This window comes from Rhea americana, unplaced genomic scaffold (assembly GCF_003343005.1).
Source record: "Rhea americana isolate MKP2758 unplaced genomic scaffold, rheAme1 scaffold_54, whole genome shotgun sequence".
NCBI classification, from domain to species: Eukaryota; Metazoa; Chordata; class Aves; order Rheiformes; family Rheidae; genus Rhea; species Rhea americana.
This window is the reverse complement of record NW_028186690.1, coordinates 165544-188109: the sequence shown is the minus strand read 5'-3', so window position 1 is coordinate 188109 and position 22566 is coordinate 165544. Positions and strand designations below refer to the sequence as shown.

General features: G+C 37.5%; 1 protein-coding gene across 1 annotated transcript in view; it reads left to right on the top strand.

The window, feature by feature from the left end:
• The window catches only part of TMEM117 (transmembrane protein 117), a 211459-nt gene that overhangs the window by 153889 nt on the left and 35004 nt on the right, over positions 1 to 22566 (top strand). Inside the window, exon 5 of the mRNA XM_085318507.1 lies at positions 11348 to 11507. Coding sequence (XP_085174633.1) covers positions 11348 to 11507 — 160 coding nt within the window. The remainder of the gene's footprint in view (positions 1 to 11347; positions 11508 to 22566) is intronic.

Below are 22566 nucleotides of genomic sequence, written 5' to 3'. Positions count from 1 at the left end.
AGCTGGAGGCTCCCCTGTTTCAGGCTGCTCTCTCTTGCTCTGTTGCCATACATCTCAGTAAAGATGCGGACTCCGTCTTCTTGCAACTGTGCCCCCTCCCCCCGGTAGGTGCTGGGTGGCTGTCAGGCTCCCCCAAAGCTGCCTCTTCTCCAGGCTGAACAAGCCCCAGTCCCTCAGCCGCTGTTCACATTGCACTGATCCAGCCTCCAGCCGGCTTGGTGGCCTCTCTATCAGCTTATTGATGTCTGTCTTGTATTGAGGGGCCCAAAACAGTATGTGATACTGTGGGTGGGCTAACAAGTGCTGAGAAATGGAGGCAATCACTTCCCTCAACCTACTAGCTGTGGTCCTGTTAATACAGCCCAGGATGCTGTTGCCATTCTTTGCTGCCAAAGCACACTGCTGGCTCATACTCAGCTTACTGTCCACCAAGACCCCTTTCTTACTAATGTAAGGTGTATACTCCTTGGACTTTTTTTAAGATAAAAACACATTGCTCAGAAAGAGAGATTAAAGCTTTTTGGTTTTTGTTTTGGGGTTGTTTCATTTCAGAAATACATTTAATCATAATATAATCAACTTGTTAGATGAGAGAGAGTGCATTTATTCAGAATACTTTGAAAAAAACATTAAAGAGCAGTTGAAAATAATTGTAGTTATATTCTACTTTGATAAGGTTTGCACAAATATAATTGTAAAAGACACAACACATCTTGATAAATCAGAAGTTACAAATGTATGAAATCTAAAATAACAATAAATTTCTTACTGCATTAAATTTCTATAACACTAACATATACAGCTAATATGATCCAGAATGTGCAAAGCTATTAAACTCTTGAGATTAGTTTATTCTAAGTTTTAACTTTACTTTTTAAATTTCATTGTGGATAGAATGTATTGCATGACAAGCAGGGAGAATGTAAGTGTAGTATTATATAGTATAAGTGTAGTATTATAATCTACCTGCTTTTATCACAAGTTTTATATAAGAGTCACCACATGATAGCATSTGATTAAGGACAACCTGTCGTATATGTTCTGCATAGATAAAATCAGAATATGTTTTTATCCTTAATATGTTGTAACTCAAGATCCCAAATACAACTGATAGCTTTTTTCTTTTCTTTTCTTTTCTTTTTTCCATCTGTAACCTGTAAGGAAAATTTTAAGATTCCACAATATCAAAATGCTTTGCAAAATAATTTCAGTTTTTCTGTGAGTTTTAGTGTGTTAAAATGTGTTTTAAAAAGCAAAATCCCCCAACTTTGTACTGACATTTTTCATTTGACAATATTTAAATAAAACTTTTTGATACTATTTTATTCAAAGATGGATTTTGACAGTTTGGATTTGTATGCCTTGATTATGTTGATAATGTCAACATGCCAGCTCCTACTATAGCCAATGAGCTCTAGCCAACATAGGCAAGGGTAGTTCAGCTTGTTCTGAGTTGAAACTTGCATTTGGTCATCTGAATTGTTTTCTAGACTCCACTGCCAGAATAAAGTTGGCATTCAGCTGCTGAAACATAGCCACTTACCACAATYTGAAATGCTTTAGGGTATTCAAAAACTGCACTGGCCTAGTAGACTTGGTATAGGACTCAATTATGTCAGGGTGAAATCTTCTACCACAGCATCTGAAGGCCAGGCAAGATACTGCACAATGCCCAAAATGACACTAAATATCTTTGTTCAGCCAACAAAATCCCATACAACATTTCTATAGCTGGTAATAACAGATTAGATATGCCAGCTCACATGTGGATGTCTACAAAAAACACCAATGATTAAGTGTCTGACTGTGGATCTGAATTCTTTATAAAATATTTTATTGTAGCTGAACTAAACAAAACATAAAAATACTCATAGTGTTAAGAATCTGAATAATCAGTTATTCACATAGGTCCAGTCAAAATGCAGGAGATTTCACAACTGAGTTAGGACAAAATTTGAAGAATTTAAATGCAAGAAAGAAGGAGTTTATAATTCCCTAGAGTATTCATAGAAAACATTCAGATCCAGGATGTTGGCTGTGTAGGAGAACTTTGATCAAGGCAAAAGTTTCATAAAAGCCAATTTATTTATTCACTAAAAAATTGGTTTATTCATTGAATTTTACTATTTCTCTAAATTACATGTTTTTAATTGGATCTTAAACAACTTTTGAAAAATTAATCAATGTTTCTTAAATGGACTATCTCAAAGTCCAAATACTCCAGATCATTAGTAGGCTTGAAAATATGGTATGAAATGCATACTTACACTCTTACCTGTTTTTAAAACTGCAACTTAAAGTAATGCTTTACGTTTGGAAAATCAAGAAGGTATTGGTATATATATATATCTAGCTCTTATAGATCTAAACAGCCTAATTTTAGGCTCTTAGAATAGTATTTCATTACTGTCTAAATGCATTTGAAATATAAATCATCTTCCAAATGAAAAAAAATGCCGTATTTTTTTTTCCATTTCAGAAAGTTTTTTTCCATTTTACATTACAATGAAATAAAGACTTTACTGAGTATATCATGATAAATGAAATTATATCATTTCATGATATACATGAGTATATCATGAAAGTTATTCCTCATAACCCAGTTTCTGTGATAGTTACCTGGGATGCTGGAAACATGGGAAACCAAAATCTCTGTTATTTATGTTTTGGAATATGATCCCATTCTTCTCCCCAAGATGAAAAGTAAATCTCTAGTTCACTCTTACTAGGGACTGACAATAAGATATGAATAGCCTTAATAACTAGTCACTAAGGCACTCCATTAGGATTTTGGAAATCCGTGTCCAGAAAGTTGAACTAATGTTTATTGTTTATAAAAAGTAGAACAACTCCAATTAGAGAGGCTGACTGAATAGTCCTACGTAGTATCCAAACACCTGGAGATTATAGCATTCAGTTGGTCTCTTTCAGACTGATAATCAGTCTTAAATCTAGTCTGAATTGGGCAGAACTGGTATTTGGTCCCCAGTTTGTTTCACCTCTTGCATCTAAGATGCTACTGTTAACTCCTGGCTCCTCAGCTGCAGTGAGGTGTAGGGACCATGCCCAATTCTGATASGTCTTCCCTCACAGTACAGAAATCAGTCCTTTCACAGGACAAATTCCTGTATTGATGAACTGCCATTGTCTGCATATAAAACATTTTCACTGGCAGGCAGCTCTATACTCAGGCACATACTGTACTCTGAAAACATCTTTGAAAATCTTTCTTCGGTTGTTTCTTAGCTAGCTGTCTCCTGCTCCCCCACTCCCCATTCTGTTGATAGAGTAAATGATGCATCTATCAGAAAGTAAACCAGAGAAATGAGTTCCCTTTACTTTCTRTAGAATTATTTTCTTAAAATACTTTCTGGTGGAGTTAGGCAATTAACTTCTAACTTCTGAAGTTGAGCATGGAGCAGAATTCTCTGGCTATAACTCATGTGAATCCTMTACTACCTTGCATATGATATATGTTGATTGAAAATGCTTTTTACAAGCAAGACCATGAACTTTCTTAAACTGTTTTTCGTTTTCTGTATCATAGATAGGAAACGGTATTTGAAACTTAAAGCTTATGGCTGATGAGTTTAATTTAAATGAGCTGGTGTTTGAAATAGATAACACTTTCATTTTAGTAAATTAATGGTGTGGCAAAAGGGAACTCAAAGATGCTTCTACCTATAATAAAAAATGATACTCTCTAGAATTCTAATATTCACCATGTGATTACATTACCTAATCGGGTTCATTTTATTACATGAAACACAGTAAAATGTTTCCTCTGTTCATTAACATAAATGTAATTTTAGGTTTTATACAAATCTTTTTTGCAAAAATCTCAAATAGCTCTGGAATCATATTGATATACCATAATAGAATTACAACTGTGACATTCTAAGGATATAAGCAAGCAAGGTATGTGGGAGAAGTAATATCCCTTCTTTGACAAACTGATGTAATTGGAAGATACAAACTTGCACTGCTTGTATTCACAAAAACATTTTTTATTTTTCTCAGTACATTGAATGTATAAAAATGCAGAAAAAATTAYTCTAATTTTGCCAAACTCAAAGCACTCTTTAAACTGTACGTTGTCTAGCTTCTTCAGCTCGCCAAGCAGAACGACTACAAGTACCAGCTAGAAGACTAACTGTGAMTGTAAGGCTCCCAAAATATGCAGTRGCTGCTAATAATAAGCATTTATCAGCCAGTCCCAGCACTGAGTTCTGTTTCTTATTACCTGTTCTAAATACATAGTATTTCAGAATTAACAGTTTTAGAACTGATGTTTCAGAAGTGACAATTACCAGCAAGTACTGCATTACTTTCACATTGTTTCCTATTGTAGAATGAAAATTAGAAATACAYGTTGTGATGGCAATTTTTGAAAAAAGGATAATGCAATACAAAGTTTGGATTAAACAGTATTTTCTTCTAACTGATATTTAACTTTGCTTAATTAGGTCTCTTTGAGGGTAATCTACTTTAATATGCTTTTTCCTGTGAACTTAAGCCTGCAGATCATGACATGTGGGCAGTTAACATGCTCACTGAAATTGGTAGCATTATTGCTTGTGTCTCTACCACATATATATCCTCATCAGGAAAACAAATACCATATTTTAATAAAAGAGACCCAATATAATTAAATTTCCCAATATTCCTAGGTGCTCAGTATGCATGACTCTTCTTCTAGGGTTTGCTTGTGTCAGCAGTTCAGCTCAGCTCAGGAGCGCACTTTGGAGATGGATCTTCCAGGCATCTCTGCAACTGCACGTTGCTTCATATTGTGGGTTGATCTTGAGGAGTGCAGAGGGGATCCCTGTGYGATGAAATGGAGGTGCCCACTGAGACCCTACCTGATGGGCTCCAGCTGCTGATGGCTCTTGGCAGCCCCCAGGATGCCAGCAGTGTGAATATTGGGTCTGCAGCACCAGGTGCTTCCACTTTACAGCACTGCAGTGCTCTGTGGCTGTGCAGCACTTGCTGGTATGGACAGAGCTCTGGAGTCCCTGCCCTCCTCCCTGTCCTGTCATTGTCCCACCAGGGCAAGAGAGCAGAGGCCATCTGGGGTCTGGAATCCCTCTCGCTCTAGACAGCCCATCTGGTTTTCACCAGCATCTGTCCCTTGCTCTTGCTTAATTGTGGAAGTCATGCAGACATCAAGCAACAGGCAGGGCTCCATATTTTATTTTAAATGGTTTTAGAGTTGCTACTTCTGACAGATTTGATAATGGAAGCCTTCCTAATTAAAACAAGTGGAATAAAAGTATTGTCATTTGCATATGAACATCTGCGGTAACGTTGTTCTTTACAGTTATTGTACACTGTGGGATGGTATGTTTGGCCAGTGCTGATTCTAGGATTAAAATAGAAGGAGAGTATTTAATTTGTCTGATGATCTTTATTCCCTGAATCTGGGAAAGCATTTTTAAATATCAAGAGCAGTAAAAATTTGTTCTTCTCTTTCTATACCTGTTTTCACAGGACATTTTTAACTATTTTGACAAATTCTTGAAAAATTGCCATTATAAAGCACTGCAATTGAAAACATGAACAGTAATTTATAAAACAATTTGAGTTGTATTTTTCTTTCCCACTGCATCATCATTCACAAAGCTGAGAGTTTTTCAAAAACATTGATTAACTGTTAGTTGTTTTTGTTTAGAGTTTAAATATATCCAGAGTATATGCTAGTTAATTTCTTAATTTAGTAAATTCACATTTATATTTTTTTTATTATGCATTATGCTCATCTCCTTAATGAATAATAATGGCAATACAGAATTTAATATCTCATTTCTTTATTAATGTGTCTTTCTGTCCCAAGTGTACACAGTATTAAGCAATATCTGAAATGCCTAATTACTAACAATTTTTAAGTAATGTAGCTCTGGAAATTGTGTGTGATACTGGGCTGTGATTAAAAGTTCTCACAATGATATGTCATGTAAATCTAAAAGCTACTTTTGACTAAGCACAGCTATTTTTTTTCTAGAAGAGGTTTAGTGAAAGGACAAGATGCTACTTTTTTGCCTCTTGGAAAAGACAAAATTAAGATGAAGAAAATCGTCCAAGTTTATCTCTCATCTCTTCGGTTGATCTTAGCAGAAYTCTTGCTTTCTGATCATCAAAGCTGCAGCTTCATAAAGGATTTGGCAGAGGGTCATGCAGGACATAGAAGAAAATTCTAAATAGCTTTAACAATGAGCAGCTCAAAGTTGCTGGTAAATTGAATATAATATTATCTTCCTCTTATGTACAGTTAGGGAAAGAATTATATCTGAAATTTAAGCAGTGAAAAGCTTCACGTATACTATGGGCCAGTAGGAGAAATTAGGGCCTGTCACAGACCAGATTTTGTTTTCAATATACTTTCCCCTTGCTGAATTAGACATGAGCATAAGAAACAGGAGGCTTGGTTTAGAAACAGTTATTTTTTCCAACTTTACATATTTTGTGAACTCTCATGCATTTCTTAGGTTGTCTTTATCCTCCCAAGGACAAATTATGTTTTGTCTAATATACTACTCAGTACACATAAATAACGCAGACAAGAAGCTTGCTGCCATTCCTAAAGATATGGTCAGATGGAGTTGGAGTACCTCTGTCATAGATCTGGAGATGTCCTATGGGTACATTTTTGTGGTGCTATATTTGGGTATCAGGAGACCTCATGGACTCTGCATAGCAAATTTGTGATGTGGGAGGTAGGACTTGGGAAACCCGAGAAGAGAGCATCCCCAAGCAGACAGGACCTAAGATCTCCGCACCACATGGTGTCTTCTCTCGTCCAGGACTTCTGAGAGCATCAGCAAAGTAATGCGTGACATGCTGATTTAACAGAGAAGCACTGGCAAAACAGYCTTCCAGTTTGAAGTTTGCCATGACCCGTAATGCTACTGAGCAATTAGAATATATGCACTTGCTACCGTATGTGAGCAGTTTACAGATATAGACAGGAATATSTTTTATCAGAAAGACAGATGGTAGTGTTGTTATTCTGGAAGTATAACAAAATAAATGACGTACCTCTGCCTCAACCCAAGAAAAATCTGGGAAGTTTTGAGTTTGCATCAGCTGACTTTGGTTTCATTATATTGTAAAATCATGGGTGAAGAACCCTGTTCTTCACTTCTGGCTCAGTCTCCCATAGCTCTTTCTCCAGAGCCCATCTTTGTGTTTCAGAGAAGTCCATCTGCAATCTAGCTTGATTCTCTCTTAAGACAGCTAAGGTGTGTGATGGGACAGGTGGCATGTCAGATGGCAGCAGTAGTACTTCCTTTTGGGTAGTCAGACTGCAATCCTCAATATGCCAGGGAGTCTGCACGCTTATTAAGCTAAGCTCTGACATACGTTTTGAGGAGGGGTTCCCAAATTGCTGATTTCTGATGGAACAGAGTCTTTATTTCTTGCTAGTTATGGACTTAGAGAATTATTGATATATCTGGATGCACACACATGTTTAGAGAACAAAGAAAACAGCACTGGAGATGCTAGGAATTAATGGCCTTTTCTCAGCAGATAAATTTGAGCTTATCTGATTTGTAAGGAACTTGCATTTCACAAGCTGGTTATTGAGTGGATGCAAGGTATAGGGAGAAGAGTTACGGACCAGCCAGCCAAGAGAGGGAAACTGATGTCTGCAGTGAGATGTGGATGCTGGCAAAACAAGATCACAAGGGAATCTGCAGAGTTTTGAGAGCCTTCACTGCCAGGCTGAGCTTACAGAATTCCTTTGGGAATTTGTTAACGCAGTTGTTGCATCCAGCATGCAGGGAGGCAGCTCCTGYTCCTGTTATTACAGGAAGTTGAGTGTTTCAAGTTGTCCCTACCACTCCGAAGTTGAAACAGCCAGGCCTTCCTGGAAGCAATGGAAAAAGTCATCTTTACTTCTGCCACTATTGTGTAATGTCACTCATGAAATAGGCCTGGAGAATAGGAATAGGAATATCTTCTGGGGATGATTCTGGCAATGGATACAAAAAGAAAATGTCGTAGCTTTGACCCTGTCTGCCAAGAGAAATTGTATGCAGCACCCCCAGTGACAAAGACCTGCCTAAACTTCTGGCTTTGGTTTTGCACAACCTCTTGTAGCGTAGAAYGTGCTGAGTGATAGGTATTGAGTGGTTTGTCGATGTGATCAAGGCTTATGATCCAAGAAAGGGCTGTTATGGGAAGGTAAAGACATTTAGTTTGGCCCTTGCAAAGTGCGTCAGGACAGAATTAATGAACTGCTGGCAAACGARGGCCAGCAGTGTGGATTCATTTTGGCATAGATGACTTGGTTTGAGAAATCTAAGACTGAACTCAGTCCTAGCTACCAAAGRTTATGGATATAAAGTCTAAAACCTACCTGGTTCTCGAGAGGTACCTAGCAGAAAAAGTTCCTCTCTCCAAGCATTCACTTAGTTCAGTGTGGAACGGAGTTTTAGACCATCACAGGTAGTGATGATYATTGTATTGACTTTTCTGGGCCTACCTTATAATTTTTGCTTCTCACTGTGCAATTGGCCTGGGCCGTGTTTTTTGTAGGTCTTGTTTATCTTAATTCTTCATAGCAACCTTGTATCTTGAAGAGTGTAGGCTAGGATGTAAAATGTGTGTTATCACAGCTGAATAGGTGCCCAAGGCACATAATCATTCAATACAGCAAACTAGAATTGGAAGCAAAATGTGAAAGGGCATTTCCTCTCTGTAAAGTACAGAAAGGAGTTGCGTTTCTTAATGTTTGGCACAGAAAAGAGTCAGTCCCTTCTTGCCTTTCCCCTCATAACCCTTTCATAAGCAGAAGGTGGAGAGGTCTTGCCAGCACTGCTGTGAATAGTTTAATGGTGTAGCTTTTTCTCAGTAATGTGCATTGTAGAATAAAGGGCAAACTGCACTGGCCAGGATATTGCAGAATAGTTCACAGTGGTGCCATCTGATACAATTTATGTCAACTTAAACTAAATCTTTAGCTTCTTGTCTTAATCCCCATGATACAGGGGCAGTACTGTACTTTCACAAGAAATGCRTTGAACTGTAACCCAGACAAATGTGGTTTATAGTAACCGCAAAAGCGTGTATTCAATATTTTGCTTTGCTCCAGATCACAGGTCAAAAATACAACTAAGSATTAGTTATACAGTTTAATGTAAACATTTTGAATGTCTATTTCTGACTATTATCATTGTTCTCCTGTTTGCTTATTCTGTTAGCAGCCCATCTGCTGCTTTCTTACTGCCCTATTTGACATTTAAGAATGAATAAAGAAGCACAGTTTTTTAAGTGTATATGCATTTCGTTATGGAAATCAGAGTTTAGCGCAGATATTGGTCTTTGCATGCCTGCAGATGAAGCACACATAAAAATACGTGTAAGCCTATGCATGCATACATACCAAAGTCTGACCTTAAATGCTTTGAACTCTGGCCCAAAACACAAATGCATAATTCAAGTGGTCTGAAGTAGAACAGTGTTGAGCATAACTTCTGGGTGCATGATCCCATAGTAAACTATGCAGCTCTGAATTACATTTCTAAAGTCCTCACGCAGTGAGAGATGTGAGTGCTTCAGAATGGGAGTTAAGGAAATCAGTGAGCTCAGCACCAAGAGCAGCCTGCCCCAGTCAGTAAGAAGTGCTGAGGACTGTGTTATTTCTGCAGAAAGGTCCGTTCTTTTCAGCTAAAGTGCGAGCATCTGTYTCCATGGGAATTTCATATATAAAGGCAACATAAGCGGGGAAAAGCTGCCTTTGCGGGTCTCCGGAGACTGTATGCATTAGACAAGGCCCATAATAATTCGTYTTTCCTAAGTAAGCCATTCTGGGTGTGTGCCAAAATGGAGCCTTTGAAAAGGCTTGTCCACTTTAGGTACTTACAAATTAGATGGTAGCCAAGCAAATGTTTTGTAGATAAGCAGGCTTGAATCCTGCTTAGCTCTAATTAAGCCTAATATGCCTCATTCATTTTAGTTCTGACCCTGTTGTTGATAATGCATTCAAGGGATACTGTATTATGGTGCCAACCAGTGCTGAATATAACTGGATTTATTTATTAAAAATGAAAATAAATGTGCAATTTAGATAATAAGGTAAAAGTAGTAGCAATCAAGTCCTTTTCTGTCCATCATGCCACAGAAGAATGATGTTTAGGAGTCTAAATGTGTGTACTGCTGTTTATGTGCACATATGTGCTTTTTCCTCTGCACAGACACAGTCAAGATGATTGATATATAATAATAAATGCTTACAGACTGATAGTCTGTGACTACAGGGGTGCAGCTTTTTCTCTTACTCTGAATATCCTGTTTGGAAGTGTCATAGGCAATACTCTTCACATTGTTTTACAGTCCTCTGTAGCTGAAGAGAATGAGACTTTATTGCTATAGAACACACTCCAAAGTACCACAGTTATTCAGTTGCATTTATGCATTCAGACATTGATATGCCCCTGTTATAACATGTATTTGCTGAGAGCTAGGGCTACTGGGAGAAGCCTTGCTCCCCCTCAAATCACCAGCTCAATTTGCCTGCTTCCGTGGAACTGAAAGATACTACCAAAATGCTGCCTGAAATTGTGCGGAACTATTTATAACAGCTMAGAAAGATCTTTTTTTCCATGCCATACAGCTAATGGAAATTCATAGCCAAATTAGCTATGAATTGRCCAAATATATCTTTTAGAATACTCTTAGGCTTCATAGGCAGGCAGTATTACTTTTCTAATTCACTGTTCACTGACTTGTTAGAAATGCAATAATAAGATGTGTTGAAAACTCGTACAAAGGACATGTTGGGAAACACAAAGCAAAGTCTTTCTACAGCCTACAATACATATTAAAGATTGATTTTAGTACAAAGAAAATTTCTTTCATTCAGACATGTATTTTTATTTAAAAATTAGCCTTCACTKTTATTGTATTATAGCTCCTACAGCTAAGAATATATTTTTCCAAGGAGTTGGACCCTTAACATCCTTCCTGCCTTAAAAAATGTTCCCTCAAATTGTTCATTTGAGTTTAGCACAGATCATACAGTCTTCGACATATTATTATAGCTTAATTCTCCTTTATTTTACTTAACAGGTTTGTATCATAAATGAAAAAACAGAATGCAGAACAAGAGCAATATATCCCAACATGCTTAGTAATAGCCAGTAAATTTCTTTTTACTATGGATACAGCTGGCTGCTTTTCTATTTTGGATTAAATGATTTATTTGTATGCTTAATTTTCTTCAGTCTCCTTTCATCAGCTGAAAAGTACTGATAAAGCACCAGCTGACCATTAGAAGATAGATAAAATAGCATGATATATCTTCATTACTACAATATTCTCTCTGAACTATTATTTTTCCTTGCAGGACGGTTCTATTTACTCTGACCTCTGTAGTTGTGCTTGTCATCACAACTGACTGGATCAGCTGGGACAAGTTGAATCGTGGATTTCTGCCAAGTGATGAGGTCTCAAGAGCCTTCTTGGCTTCTTTCATCTTAGTATTTGACCTTCTCATTGTCATGCAGGTACATTGTCCTAATGTTTCATTCAAGCTGCTGAGGCTGCCTAGTTGCTTTGTTTTCACTAGAGCAAATACTGTTTAGCTAAAACTTCATACAGGTAAATAAATGTTTAGTTTTATTAGAAAATTTTCATTAGAAAATTTTATACCTTTGTCAGGGACTTTGCAAAAAGCAAAGAGATGTGAAAACATCTCTAATTTTCTTTTCTTAATGACTTTCCAAATTGAAAGGCATTTTTTGCAAAAGTGACATTGGAGAAAGAAACATAGCTAGTTGTCTTGTGGATTAAAAGCATCTGTTAGGCAGATGAGAGAAATCCAGCAAAACAAAAAAGTACTTCTCGTATTTCAAAGATTTGCAATATTTGATAAACATACAATATAGGAATGCATTTAAATAGATGAAATTTCATATTTGCTATTGAAATTCCACTTTCGACTTTCACATAAACATTTTTTTTTTTACTTTGTTTGTGACAGAACCATCTACTGTAATGTCTTCTGCCAGGAAGGGCAACTAAGGAGATAATTCCCTATAATCTTCCTGATGTCTACTCCTTTGAATCTAGCTGTTAAGTAGGGAGTTTGAGTCACAAGTATATAGCCAAACAGTTCCTTCATAGGATGCTGTGCCCTACCCTTTCCATTTGTCTGTGTTTTGAATTTTGTCCAAATAAGTCACCTATTACTCTGTGAAGAATTGGGTCATTTGGGCTGAGAGAAGTAAAAGTAACRTCAAAAGCCTGAGTGACTTTTACTGTTAGTCCTAGAAGCATTTGACTGTTAATCTAAAGTTTAGTAAGAATTTGAGAAGAATTGCTGAGACCTTCACTCTCAGATAAATTATTAGCTAAGTCTGCCAGCAAAGACCATTTCTGTCAGACACCTTGTTCTCTTTACTGAGATATCTATTGCTTGAGTAATTGTCATAGAGGTGAAACTGTAATGGTGCTTAGAATTTATCACCTCTATACTAGGACATTAAAGCAGTAAAAAGTTCTATAGTTCTGTTTGATTTTCCAGTGGTCACCACTGTTCAATGTTCACTACTGTCCATGGTTAGAAGAAGGTTAGGAAATGGAATTCAGTTTCAATTTCTAATGAGTTTTGTGGTGCTTTTGCATTTTACATTTTGTTTGGTGTTTCAAAAAGATTCAAGAGAATGTATAATAAATTACTGTACTTCAAGGGCTGTAATGAAAGCGTGAATGAAAATGCACAATGTATCAAGCTATACTGAATTTTATATTGTACACCAGGAAGAGAAACAGAGTTGTSTTGATACCAAATAATTATTAAATCATCCTTTTGACTTTGAAAAATGCAGTCACAGTACTTTGACCTTGGAGTTGCTGCATATAGGGAAGAATTTCATTTGGAACAGCCTGTCCTGAGTGCTRTTTCATATTTTTACAACACAAAGCGAGGGGCTCTTTTTAATTGCATTTTTGATGGATGTTTATGTGATGGAGTTATTTATTTTAAGTTATTTGTTTGGAATGTGCAACTAAGTTGGCATGTTTTATTTACAGTATATTTCTAGCATCATTGCATTGCCACCGAAAATCAAGTAGAGAATGAAACATAYTAAATCACAAATAAAAACCTCTATCAGAATCATGATCTTTTGACTGAAGTAGAAGTATACTTTAGAATTAAGTGTTTACATAAATTCTTTTTAATAGCATTGGCTATTTCATAGAATTTTTCAGTTTTAATAACAAAATGGTAAAATTAGCAAAAAAGACCTTTGGGATTAAGTGCCACAATTTCAGTTTGAGACTGACATTAACTAAGAGCACAGATGAAACCTAATCTATTTTTTGAGTTAAATGCAGTACAGAAATTTTCTGTCCATTCGAGTGGTAGCATTAATACTGCAAAAATGGCTGTCTAGCGAGAAGAGAAAACCAGTTCAGTTTGGAAAGCCATTCTCAATGCTGTGAAAAATAATTACAGAATTGTAAAGGACTGCTTTGCCTGTTTAGTATTACTAGAATTTAATATTTATCTAAGCCCTGTGTAGAGTGTAAAAAGCAAATAAAAGACTGAGAAGTCCCTTTTTGCAATTAGACATAAGGCAGGCAGATCTGTGAAGAGAACACAGGCAGGCGAAAGTTATACAGCCAGTTATACATGAGCAATGCTTAAGGGTACACACACTGTTTTTACTTTGATTTTCATCCTGCAAGACACTCTGCTGCCTCTCAGCCACACTTCCATTTTAGTGTGCAAAGGCTTCTTCAGTCCAAGCAGTAAGCTGAGTATTGAGGGGATAAGTCAGAGAGAGAGTCAGAGACAAGACCAGTGACTGAAATGTAAGTATGAAATACATAGCCATGGAAATATTAAGAGAATCCTAGAAAACAAATCATARAGGAGGCTGCAGGACTTAAGTAGGACCTCAAAGATACTGTGGCTGGCTTATGAATCTTATGAAGAGGTGGTCCTACCTCTTCTGATCTCACTGTGACACATCACTTCAGATCACCATCCTTGGAGAAAAAGYAAAAAGACCTTCAGTACCTATTTTAGATGGCTGATGTGTGGACGTCTCCATCTGATTTTGATCACTATGCCTTTGCCGTCAATGAAGAGATAGAGGTATGGCTGGGATGCTGTTCTTCAGTGCTGTTTTAAACATCTACAGTAGGGTGAGATGCAATGTGTCCTAGAGGTGCATATTTCTCTCCATTGAGAATAAGCAGAGCCAACCTGGCTAGCTCAGAGGAAGCCACCCCTCAAGCCAGGCTCAAAAGGAAGGTTATGAGTGTGGCGTGTGGATGCTCTAGTCCAGAACAGCATCTYTACGAGGTGCCTGCTCAGCTTTTGCCAGAGCTGGGCAAGCAGGCATGGTAGCATTTTGCTGCTAATGTTTTACCCAGGAGACTTCCTCAGAACAGGTCTGACACTTGTGGGTAGGGTGTTTTCCACTCCTACTGCTATCTGGCCAGTATGTGAAARTAATTCAAGTTTCACTGAGGCTAGGACCGTGTATCAGAGATGAAACACACACACACAGGTTAGGGTGTTCKACAGACAAGGCAGTGTCCTCTATTCTAGTCCAAGTTCACAGGACATTTTATCCAATGTTAATATAAACACTTTTTTAATTGAAGAAGTTTCAGATTTTTGCTCAAAAAAACGAAAGGCCAAATGAAATCCGTTGCAGGTAAACATTAGTTACTCTTAAGGGAGATCTTTTGCTTATAATAAGAAAAAAATAGCTCTTCAAATGTGTTGTTTTCCTCTGTACACTGAAGGTGATGAAGTTGGTCATATTGATAATCTGCTTATTTGTGCCTGTCTTGATAATTGAGATGTTGAGATGCCCACATATGTATACTTCTGGTATCTATAGCATTCACTGCTCTACATCATTCTATCTTTGATCTTAATTTCAAATTGAGTGCAGGTTCACATGTTAATTAAAGCTAGATATGTAGTGATGCTATTTTCATGTAGTTTTACTACTCTGGTTTTCATTATTGTTATGAAAATTTCACATTTTCATTTCTGTTTGTCAAAGATGTTAGTGGAGAAGATGTCAATTAAAGCAGTAAGTATGAAAAAGTTCTATAATTCCAAATTCCAAAGACCTCCAGTAGAGCAAGGAGGCAGTAGATCGTTCATTAGTTCGTGTACTGCTTCTTTTTTAACTGATGTCATGTTCTTAGTGAGTTTGCTAATTAGTAGGAGTCTGTGGTGGATGGATTAATAAATCTTGTGTGTCCAGAGGAGATGAATTGTATCGTCCCTGTTGTATCTTTTGTGAGTATTTACAAATTTTCACAGACTTCTGGAAAACTGTGGAGTTTCTCAGCATCTCTGCAGACTTACATGCTGTAGCTACCTTGCTGAGCACTTCGCAAATTCTGTGATGTAAATTCTTGCACTTTTTATGACTTACTGCAACTTGTAATCTGATGGTACAGAGAGATACAACGACTGAGGATTTAAAAGCTACCCAAGAATGCTATTTGATTTCAAAAGAAGTTATTCTTCAATAAACTGTATAAATTCTGAAGCAGTTGAGTGGAATACACATAAGCCAGGAAGTGTTTATATATAAGATTCTTTGAAAAAGCTGTGGTTTGGAAACCTAAAACCAAGCTAGTAAAATAATCCCATTAATATCAAATATGAATGCTGTTGTGAATAGGCACAATAGTATTTTGCCCTTCTAGATAATTTGAAAATAATTAAACTCAAGAGTTAGATAATTAACAACATTCATTACGGCTAGTGATGAGTCTGTTTATATAGTTAAAGGATATCTGTAGATTAAAACATTTTAATAATACTCATTTTCCAAATGTATTTTTCATAATATTTTATATGTAAATGGCTATAACGTGTAACCATTTGTAGTCTACTTCTTGCTGCTGCAGTTGATAATCGTTATCTTTAATGAGTAACCTGTCACTTCTTTTTTTCTACAGTACATCTGATACTCTAGCTACAGTAGAATATTAAAAAGAGAATTAGGTTGAAGAAAAATCCATACTTTTCCATATTCTTTTCTTGCAATTCTTCATATTTCACTGGAAAAAAAAAATTTAAGTAGCTACTTTGCAATGTTATGTTTTGTATATGTCATTATCAAGAAATAAGATCCTTTATCAGCAAAATGGAACAGACTCTGGTCTTGTCTGCTGTTACTTAAAGCAAGAACAGTTCCATTTATTTTGAGTTACTCTGGCTATACATTGATGAGCAGGCTGCTTGGATTAAAATCTGGTGCAATGTGTGCGTTCATTAAAGAAAACACTGCCAACAAGAACGTTAAACGCAGACAAGAAGCTATTGATTTGCTTGGATAGTTAAAGTAGCATAGAAATATTGTCCTGTGCACAAAAAGTGGGCAGGAACTTGATTTTTTAGAGGGCTTTTTTCTTCTTTTTTTTTCAGAAAAAACTATTTAACTTTGAAAACTTAATCCGCTTGTGATTTTTAACTGGCTTTACTCTTAGTAATTTGATAGAATTAATTTACACCTGTATAAATGAGAACAGAATCCTGATTTACACTTTAAGCAGAACATACAGATATAGTAGCATTCCTTTGAAACAGATAAGAAAGAGATTTTTTTTTTTTTTTTAGACAAAGAGGGAAATACAAACGAAAATAATAGTCATTCCTTTCAGAATACATCCTCCCGGTTGTATATTTGGTTCAATCATGTTATACATATTTCCTATTTCCTAACAAGCAACAGCAAAAAGTGCCAATGTATACTTCTTCCCAAATCAATTACCAAAGTTTGAATGCAGAATCCAGAAAAAAAATCACCATTTGTGTTAGTCTGTCTTTAATATGCTCCTTTCCAAATTTGCAATTTGTTTGTTTGGAGCTGGTTTCAGAAAATGTCCTTCTGAAAACCTCGATTCAGCCTGAAAATTTCTGAAGAAGYGAGCACTTGAATGTCAGGGTACTTTCCATCATGCCTTTATTGGCTTTTGTAACATTTGAAAGCACAAGAAAATGAGCAAACATGAACCATAAGCTCTAAGAAATATCTGTATTAGTGAAGTTAGTAAAGAACTTTTGGACTCTCTCTGACATTTAGGCCTTCTGTATGTGAGAGGTTATTACATTTGATTTTTGTATACTTATTCCTATTACAAGAGGAGGATGTAAACATAAGTGCAGGTGTCTGGTGGCAGCTTTTTCAGAGGGATCAAACAGACAGGAATTCATCTTTTTTWAAAAAAATAACAGTTCTCTTACTGATGTCCCTAGCCAGTACCATATGGCAGAATTTTACAGTGAGGAGCCATAAACTCTGGGCTATATTTTTCAGGAATTATGGATACTAAGAGATTTGTTTCGAACAGCTGTGTTTTATCCAGCTTAGTGTAYGTTGCTCTTCACTGGAAAATTTTAGACATGCCTGCCAAGCAGCAGTGCAAAAATGTGTATGTACTTTGGAGACATGCTGTATTTAGCTAATTGTGTAGGGCTTGTGGAAAAGCCCTGTTGTGGCTTTGCGGTAGTGGACCTCTCATGGCCTGCAGGATCGCTGAAGGAAGTGGAGACGAGCTGAAGTGAGGTAACTCACCCTGGGAGTAAATCTGAGAGTGAATGGAAGAAGCTTTTCTATAGTAGGTAATAGATTTTCCATCCTTCAGAGTCTCCCATGTAYGAGTTTCTCCTCTTCATACATCCTTCCTGCATCTGCATTCTTCTATGGAGCATGGAAATGTTCCTTATTAGCACTCAATTAAAACATTMCACAAATAATACTGAAAAACAAAAGTAAATTAGAAGGGAAACATCTCTTCATTTACAGCTTCCCTTCATTTGTACCTAATATGGCTTGAATATGTTCCAAAACACTGTTTAACATGTTGATAATGTTTCTTACGATATTACTGGTACCTTGGCGTTTCTTTCCACTGCTTTAGTCACCAGCTTTTCTCACCCATCCTAGAATTGCTGCTTTACTTGTATGTGTCTCCACAGCTGCTACTGTTGCATTTATGTCTGTGTTATCTCTCTTAGTCCCAAAACRTTTATTTTATCTCCCTAAGTCTCTGAGGTTTTCTGGGTCAAGTCTTACTTTTTGCTATTTTGAACTCTCCAGTAGCTCTCCCAAGTTCCTTCTTCATCCCATCAGACATCTGTCTTCTGTCAGCTTTCCTGTAACTTCTGTCTATGACTGGTATCAAGGGAGCAGGTTATTTCCAAGCTATCATGTACTGAGAGGGATGAGTTAGTGTGGTCCCAGAAATGGCCCATTTGGCAGCTCAGGTTTGAGCAGTTAAAAATGGAGTCAGGGTCCCATAGAGTGAAACCATCCCTTTTTCCTAGCAGGTAAGCAAGGAAAGGAGAGTTGCCTTTGAGAACTCTGAGTGACCTGTGCATGGTCCTTCCGCACCTTCTTCCCGTCTGCTTCTTCACAGTATTGTGTTCTGTATTTATATAAATGGATGTTGAAGAGAGGGGACAAAGGTACTGCATTAATATGTGTAATTATAACCCAAAAGTTTACGATGAAATATTTTGGAAAACCAGGCAGATGTATGAATTCCTTTTGAAAATCCCTGAAACTTTCCCTCTCCACTTGCCCAGACCTCATTATAAAGTGCGATTTACTTCTTCAGTTCTTTCATTTTTGGGGGGACTAAGAAAACAATGAGCAAAATCATTTTCCTCTGGGAAAAGGTGCTTGTATTTTGTCCCTCATTGCACATTATATACCCTACCTTTTTAATGAGTTGTGTGGTTTACATTGCAGTGCTTTCATTCTGTGCTTGTCTAGTTTGATGAGTAGTACCATCATTTTATGCTGTGTATTTTGTCAAATAAGACATGCAAAGTCCATTTCCTCCTTTTGCCCCAGTGGAGGATGGTTAGATCTTACTTGAATGTATCGTATTTATTTAGGGCATTATAGATTCAATTCCAGACTCTGCTTCAGCTGTTAAAAGTTGGTATGCTTGTGCTGACCTGCATAGTGTTGTGCCAAATTTATACTAGCTCCAGGTTTGGCCTTTTTTAAGCTCTGTGATTCAATTCCCCATTTGCTAAAAATGAACAACTAATATTCTTTTCTTTCACTGGTTGTCTGACATGCCTGTTCAGCCCCTAAGGTGTTTAGAAAAGGCTTCTGTCTGAATTGGTATGGATTCTGGCCTAATCAGGCACCAGTCCCAGCTGGTACCTCTTGTATTACTCTGATATGAATATGCACAAAATGAATTAGCTCAAAAAGCTTCTCATTTATCAAAGTCATTCCTTTTACCCTGTCACTGGGTATGTGTCATATTTGTGATGCTGAGGCCCTTCTATTACAGTTCAGGTATTTGCCTAACATAATGGAGCAGTTCTCCAAAAGCAAACCTGCTGCTCTCACAGAATCWCAGAATGATTGAGGTTAGAAGGGACCTCTGGAGATCATCTAGTGCAACCCTCCTGCTCAAACAGGATCGCCTAGATGTTAGAGCATGTTAGACAGGATTGCGTCCAGGCAGGTTTTGAATGTCTCCAGTGAAGGAGACTCCACAATATCTCTGGGAAATCTCTTCTTGTGCTCTGGAATGCCCAAATGCACAGAAGATTGAAATTTTAGGAACAAGAAAAGTTACATATTGTTAGCAATTACTTCACGGTACCATTTTCATCTTTGCTTGAAAGAAGGAGTCTTTCCACAAGTTCTACTGTCATCAGTGTGTGATAGACTTCATTGCTGTAGGATGTATGTCAGATGAGAACTGCATTGTTTAAAATTCCATTGTAGTGATATATGTTGATATAACAGTAATGATGACATTCAGATAATTTCAACTCTCTACAACAGTGTTCAGGAATATATTATTAGCTTGTAGAAATCTGCCTTGCAGTGAGAGTTGTTACACAGGTTTTTATCCCAAAGTGAGAAGTCTGAGATGTGATTGAACTGATTCAGATGGTTTTTAACCAGTAGAACTGCATGCAATTTGTTAGTAAACTCCTGGATTAAAATAGAAAGATAAACATCTGCTTGCCATCTCTAGATAGAGTATTACCTTAAGATAGTTTTATGCCTGTCCATATTTTACATTTAGCTACATGGACCACTGAATTTAGAGGACTTACTGAGAGGTGCTATCTGGACATGCAGATCCACTTAGCAACAGTACTGAATACAAGTAAAGAGTAAGCAAAAGCAGCTTGCTTTTAATCAAACCTTAGAGTGGAAAAGCAACAAGAACATGCCTAGTGTTCCTGATCTGAGCATTATTTCTGCTAAGCTGATTAAATGGTTGTTTATACTTCCTCAGAAAGTTTGAAGACTATTATATGAGACATTAAGCAAAAGAAATTTTTATTGCCTTTGAGTTCTTCTAAGGTCTGATAAAGCTGTTGTCCTTTTTTTCTTTTTTTTTTTACTTTTTTTTTGGTATTACAAAGGGGATGTATGTAGTTAATCACTGGGTGTCTTGAGATAATGATTACATTAGGTATTTTTGCACCTGTTACAGTCAGGCTGTATCTTGCCCATCAGTAAGTAATTCATTCTCACAGTGTATAGAGGAGGGAAGGTTTTCCCTAGTGCTGTATAGTGATTTGAAGTTGCAGTGATTTCCRGCTTCAAGTTAACATTCAATTACTCAGCTGTATTGCGTTTGGAGACAAGTCCCCATGGATCCCAGTRTTGTACAATAGCATCCTTAGTTCAGCAAGGCTTCTAGTCTCCTACAGGTCAGAAGCAAAACAGACCTTAATATTTCTCTCCTCTGGAATTGGACCATGWTTGCCTGGCTGTCCTGTAGTGCTCATTAGGGAGAATAGATTCCTCAGTGTAACACTTAGAGATCTGACAGACTGGGGACCAGCACTTCATGACACTGTGAATCTGTTTTCCCTGCTGGAGCAGTGGAGCAACTAAATCCACGTACCTATAGAGTCTTCCAAATAATCTCAGTAGCRGACTGCAGCTGTCTTTGGACTATCCTAAGTCTCAGCTAGTCCACAAATAGTTAACCCCTTTTCTGTCTCTTCCTAGTAATACTTAGTATTTGTAATACATTTTTTTCATTAAGATTCTTTAGAGCCCTGCATGAGCCAGCCTGTGCTGGTTAAGTGTACTAACACATTGTCACTCATTGAAATAGAATGAAAAAAAAAAAAAAAAAAAAAAAAAAAAAAAAAAAAAAAAAGATGTTAACCAAACTGGGAAAGAGCTGTATTTTTCATCTCTCTTCCCCAGTGGTATGTTTGGTGCAGTAGCTAGTAATGCTGACCTTGCTTTGTTGCCTCTGAAGGCAAAGCATGCTGCAAAGCCTCAGGTAGTATATAATGTGTATAGCTTGCTCCACATGCCTTCCTTTCGCACGTCACTAGCAGAGAGTGCAGGCACAGGCATGGTGGGATCATCCATTATAAACAAATGCAAGATGGAGCTGTCAGGGCCTTTGTACTAGGTTGCACCGAGRACTGAATCAACAACCCCTTGTCACTGGTGAAAGATAGGGTAAGTGTTAAAGAGCCACTTTCAGGACTGGCTCTGAGCAAGATAATCTTTGTCCTTGGGCTGTAGGTTGCTGGACGTAGTTTGAAGCACTAGCTAGGGCTGTAAGGGGAAGACGCACCCATGCCCCACAGCCGTGGCTGCAGCTCCACGTTCAGCTGCCTTCAGCGTGAAGCAGCCRTGACCGAGCTGTTTCCCTGCCTCAGAGGAAAGGCTGTGATGGCAGCTGGCGTTACSAGGAGCAGAGAGTAGCACAGAAGCGAGGGAAGAATGTGAAGCTGACTTGATACCTGAATTTTTCTCCCTCCAGCCAGCAATGCTATATAGCTCAGCAGTGGCATGAAGGCAGAAAAAAGGCAGACACAGAGGAGAGACTCTAGTGCTAGAGCCCYGTTCCTGGGACAGAAGTGCTCGCTTGGTTTCAGGAACCCAAACCTGATAGAGCTGCGTTTTTGCTTCTGCCAGCCAAATTTTGCATACACCTCCAAGAAGCCTTTATCCTGCCTAGGCCAACATGGTTTCTATCTCTTCTTCAACAAGCTTAGAAGCTTATGGAGTCATGTTGTTAGCATTTATGGATTGCATCCCTATCAGCATTAATCATGTGATGGAAATCCAGAATACTGTCCTAGAGCTATTCTGACTGGTATTGGTCATTTTGGACAGTGATTTTATGCAGTCTTTTAAGAGAGACATTCCAGCTCTTCCTTCAGTACAAAATTGGCTTCTGTTTCACTCTACATCCATTCGCAGTGAGTTCTGTTATGATATTGTTTCCCACATCAGGTACTGCCTGAGGAATTARAAGATAGAGATTGGTGGCTCAGTAATCCAGTCCACTGCCTGTAAAATAAAAATGATAAAAAGGTGTRCATCTCTTCTAATGTATCTTGCTATAGATTTAGGAGCATAATCTTATAATCCTTCTTGGCTGGCGCTTTGCTTTTAGTTTCTCTCAGGTGGTCTTTGTGCTTGACAATATACAATACGCAGCACACGTCAAGGTTGCAATTAAATTTCATTCCACTTCAGAATTGGATGCCCAAAGCAGAGAAGCAAAAAATCCTCAGCAGCAACAGTGATACCATGTACAGCATATAATCTGTGT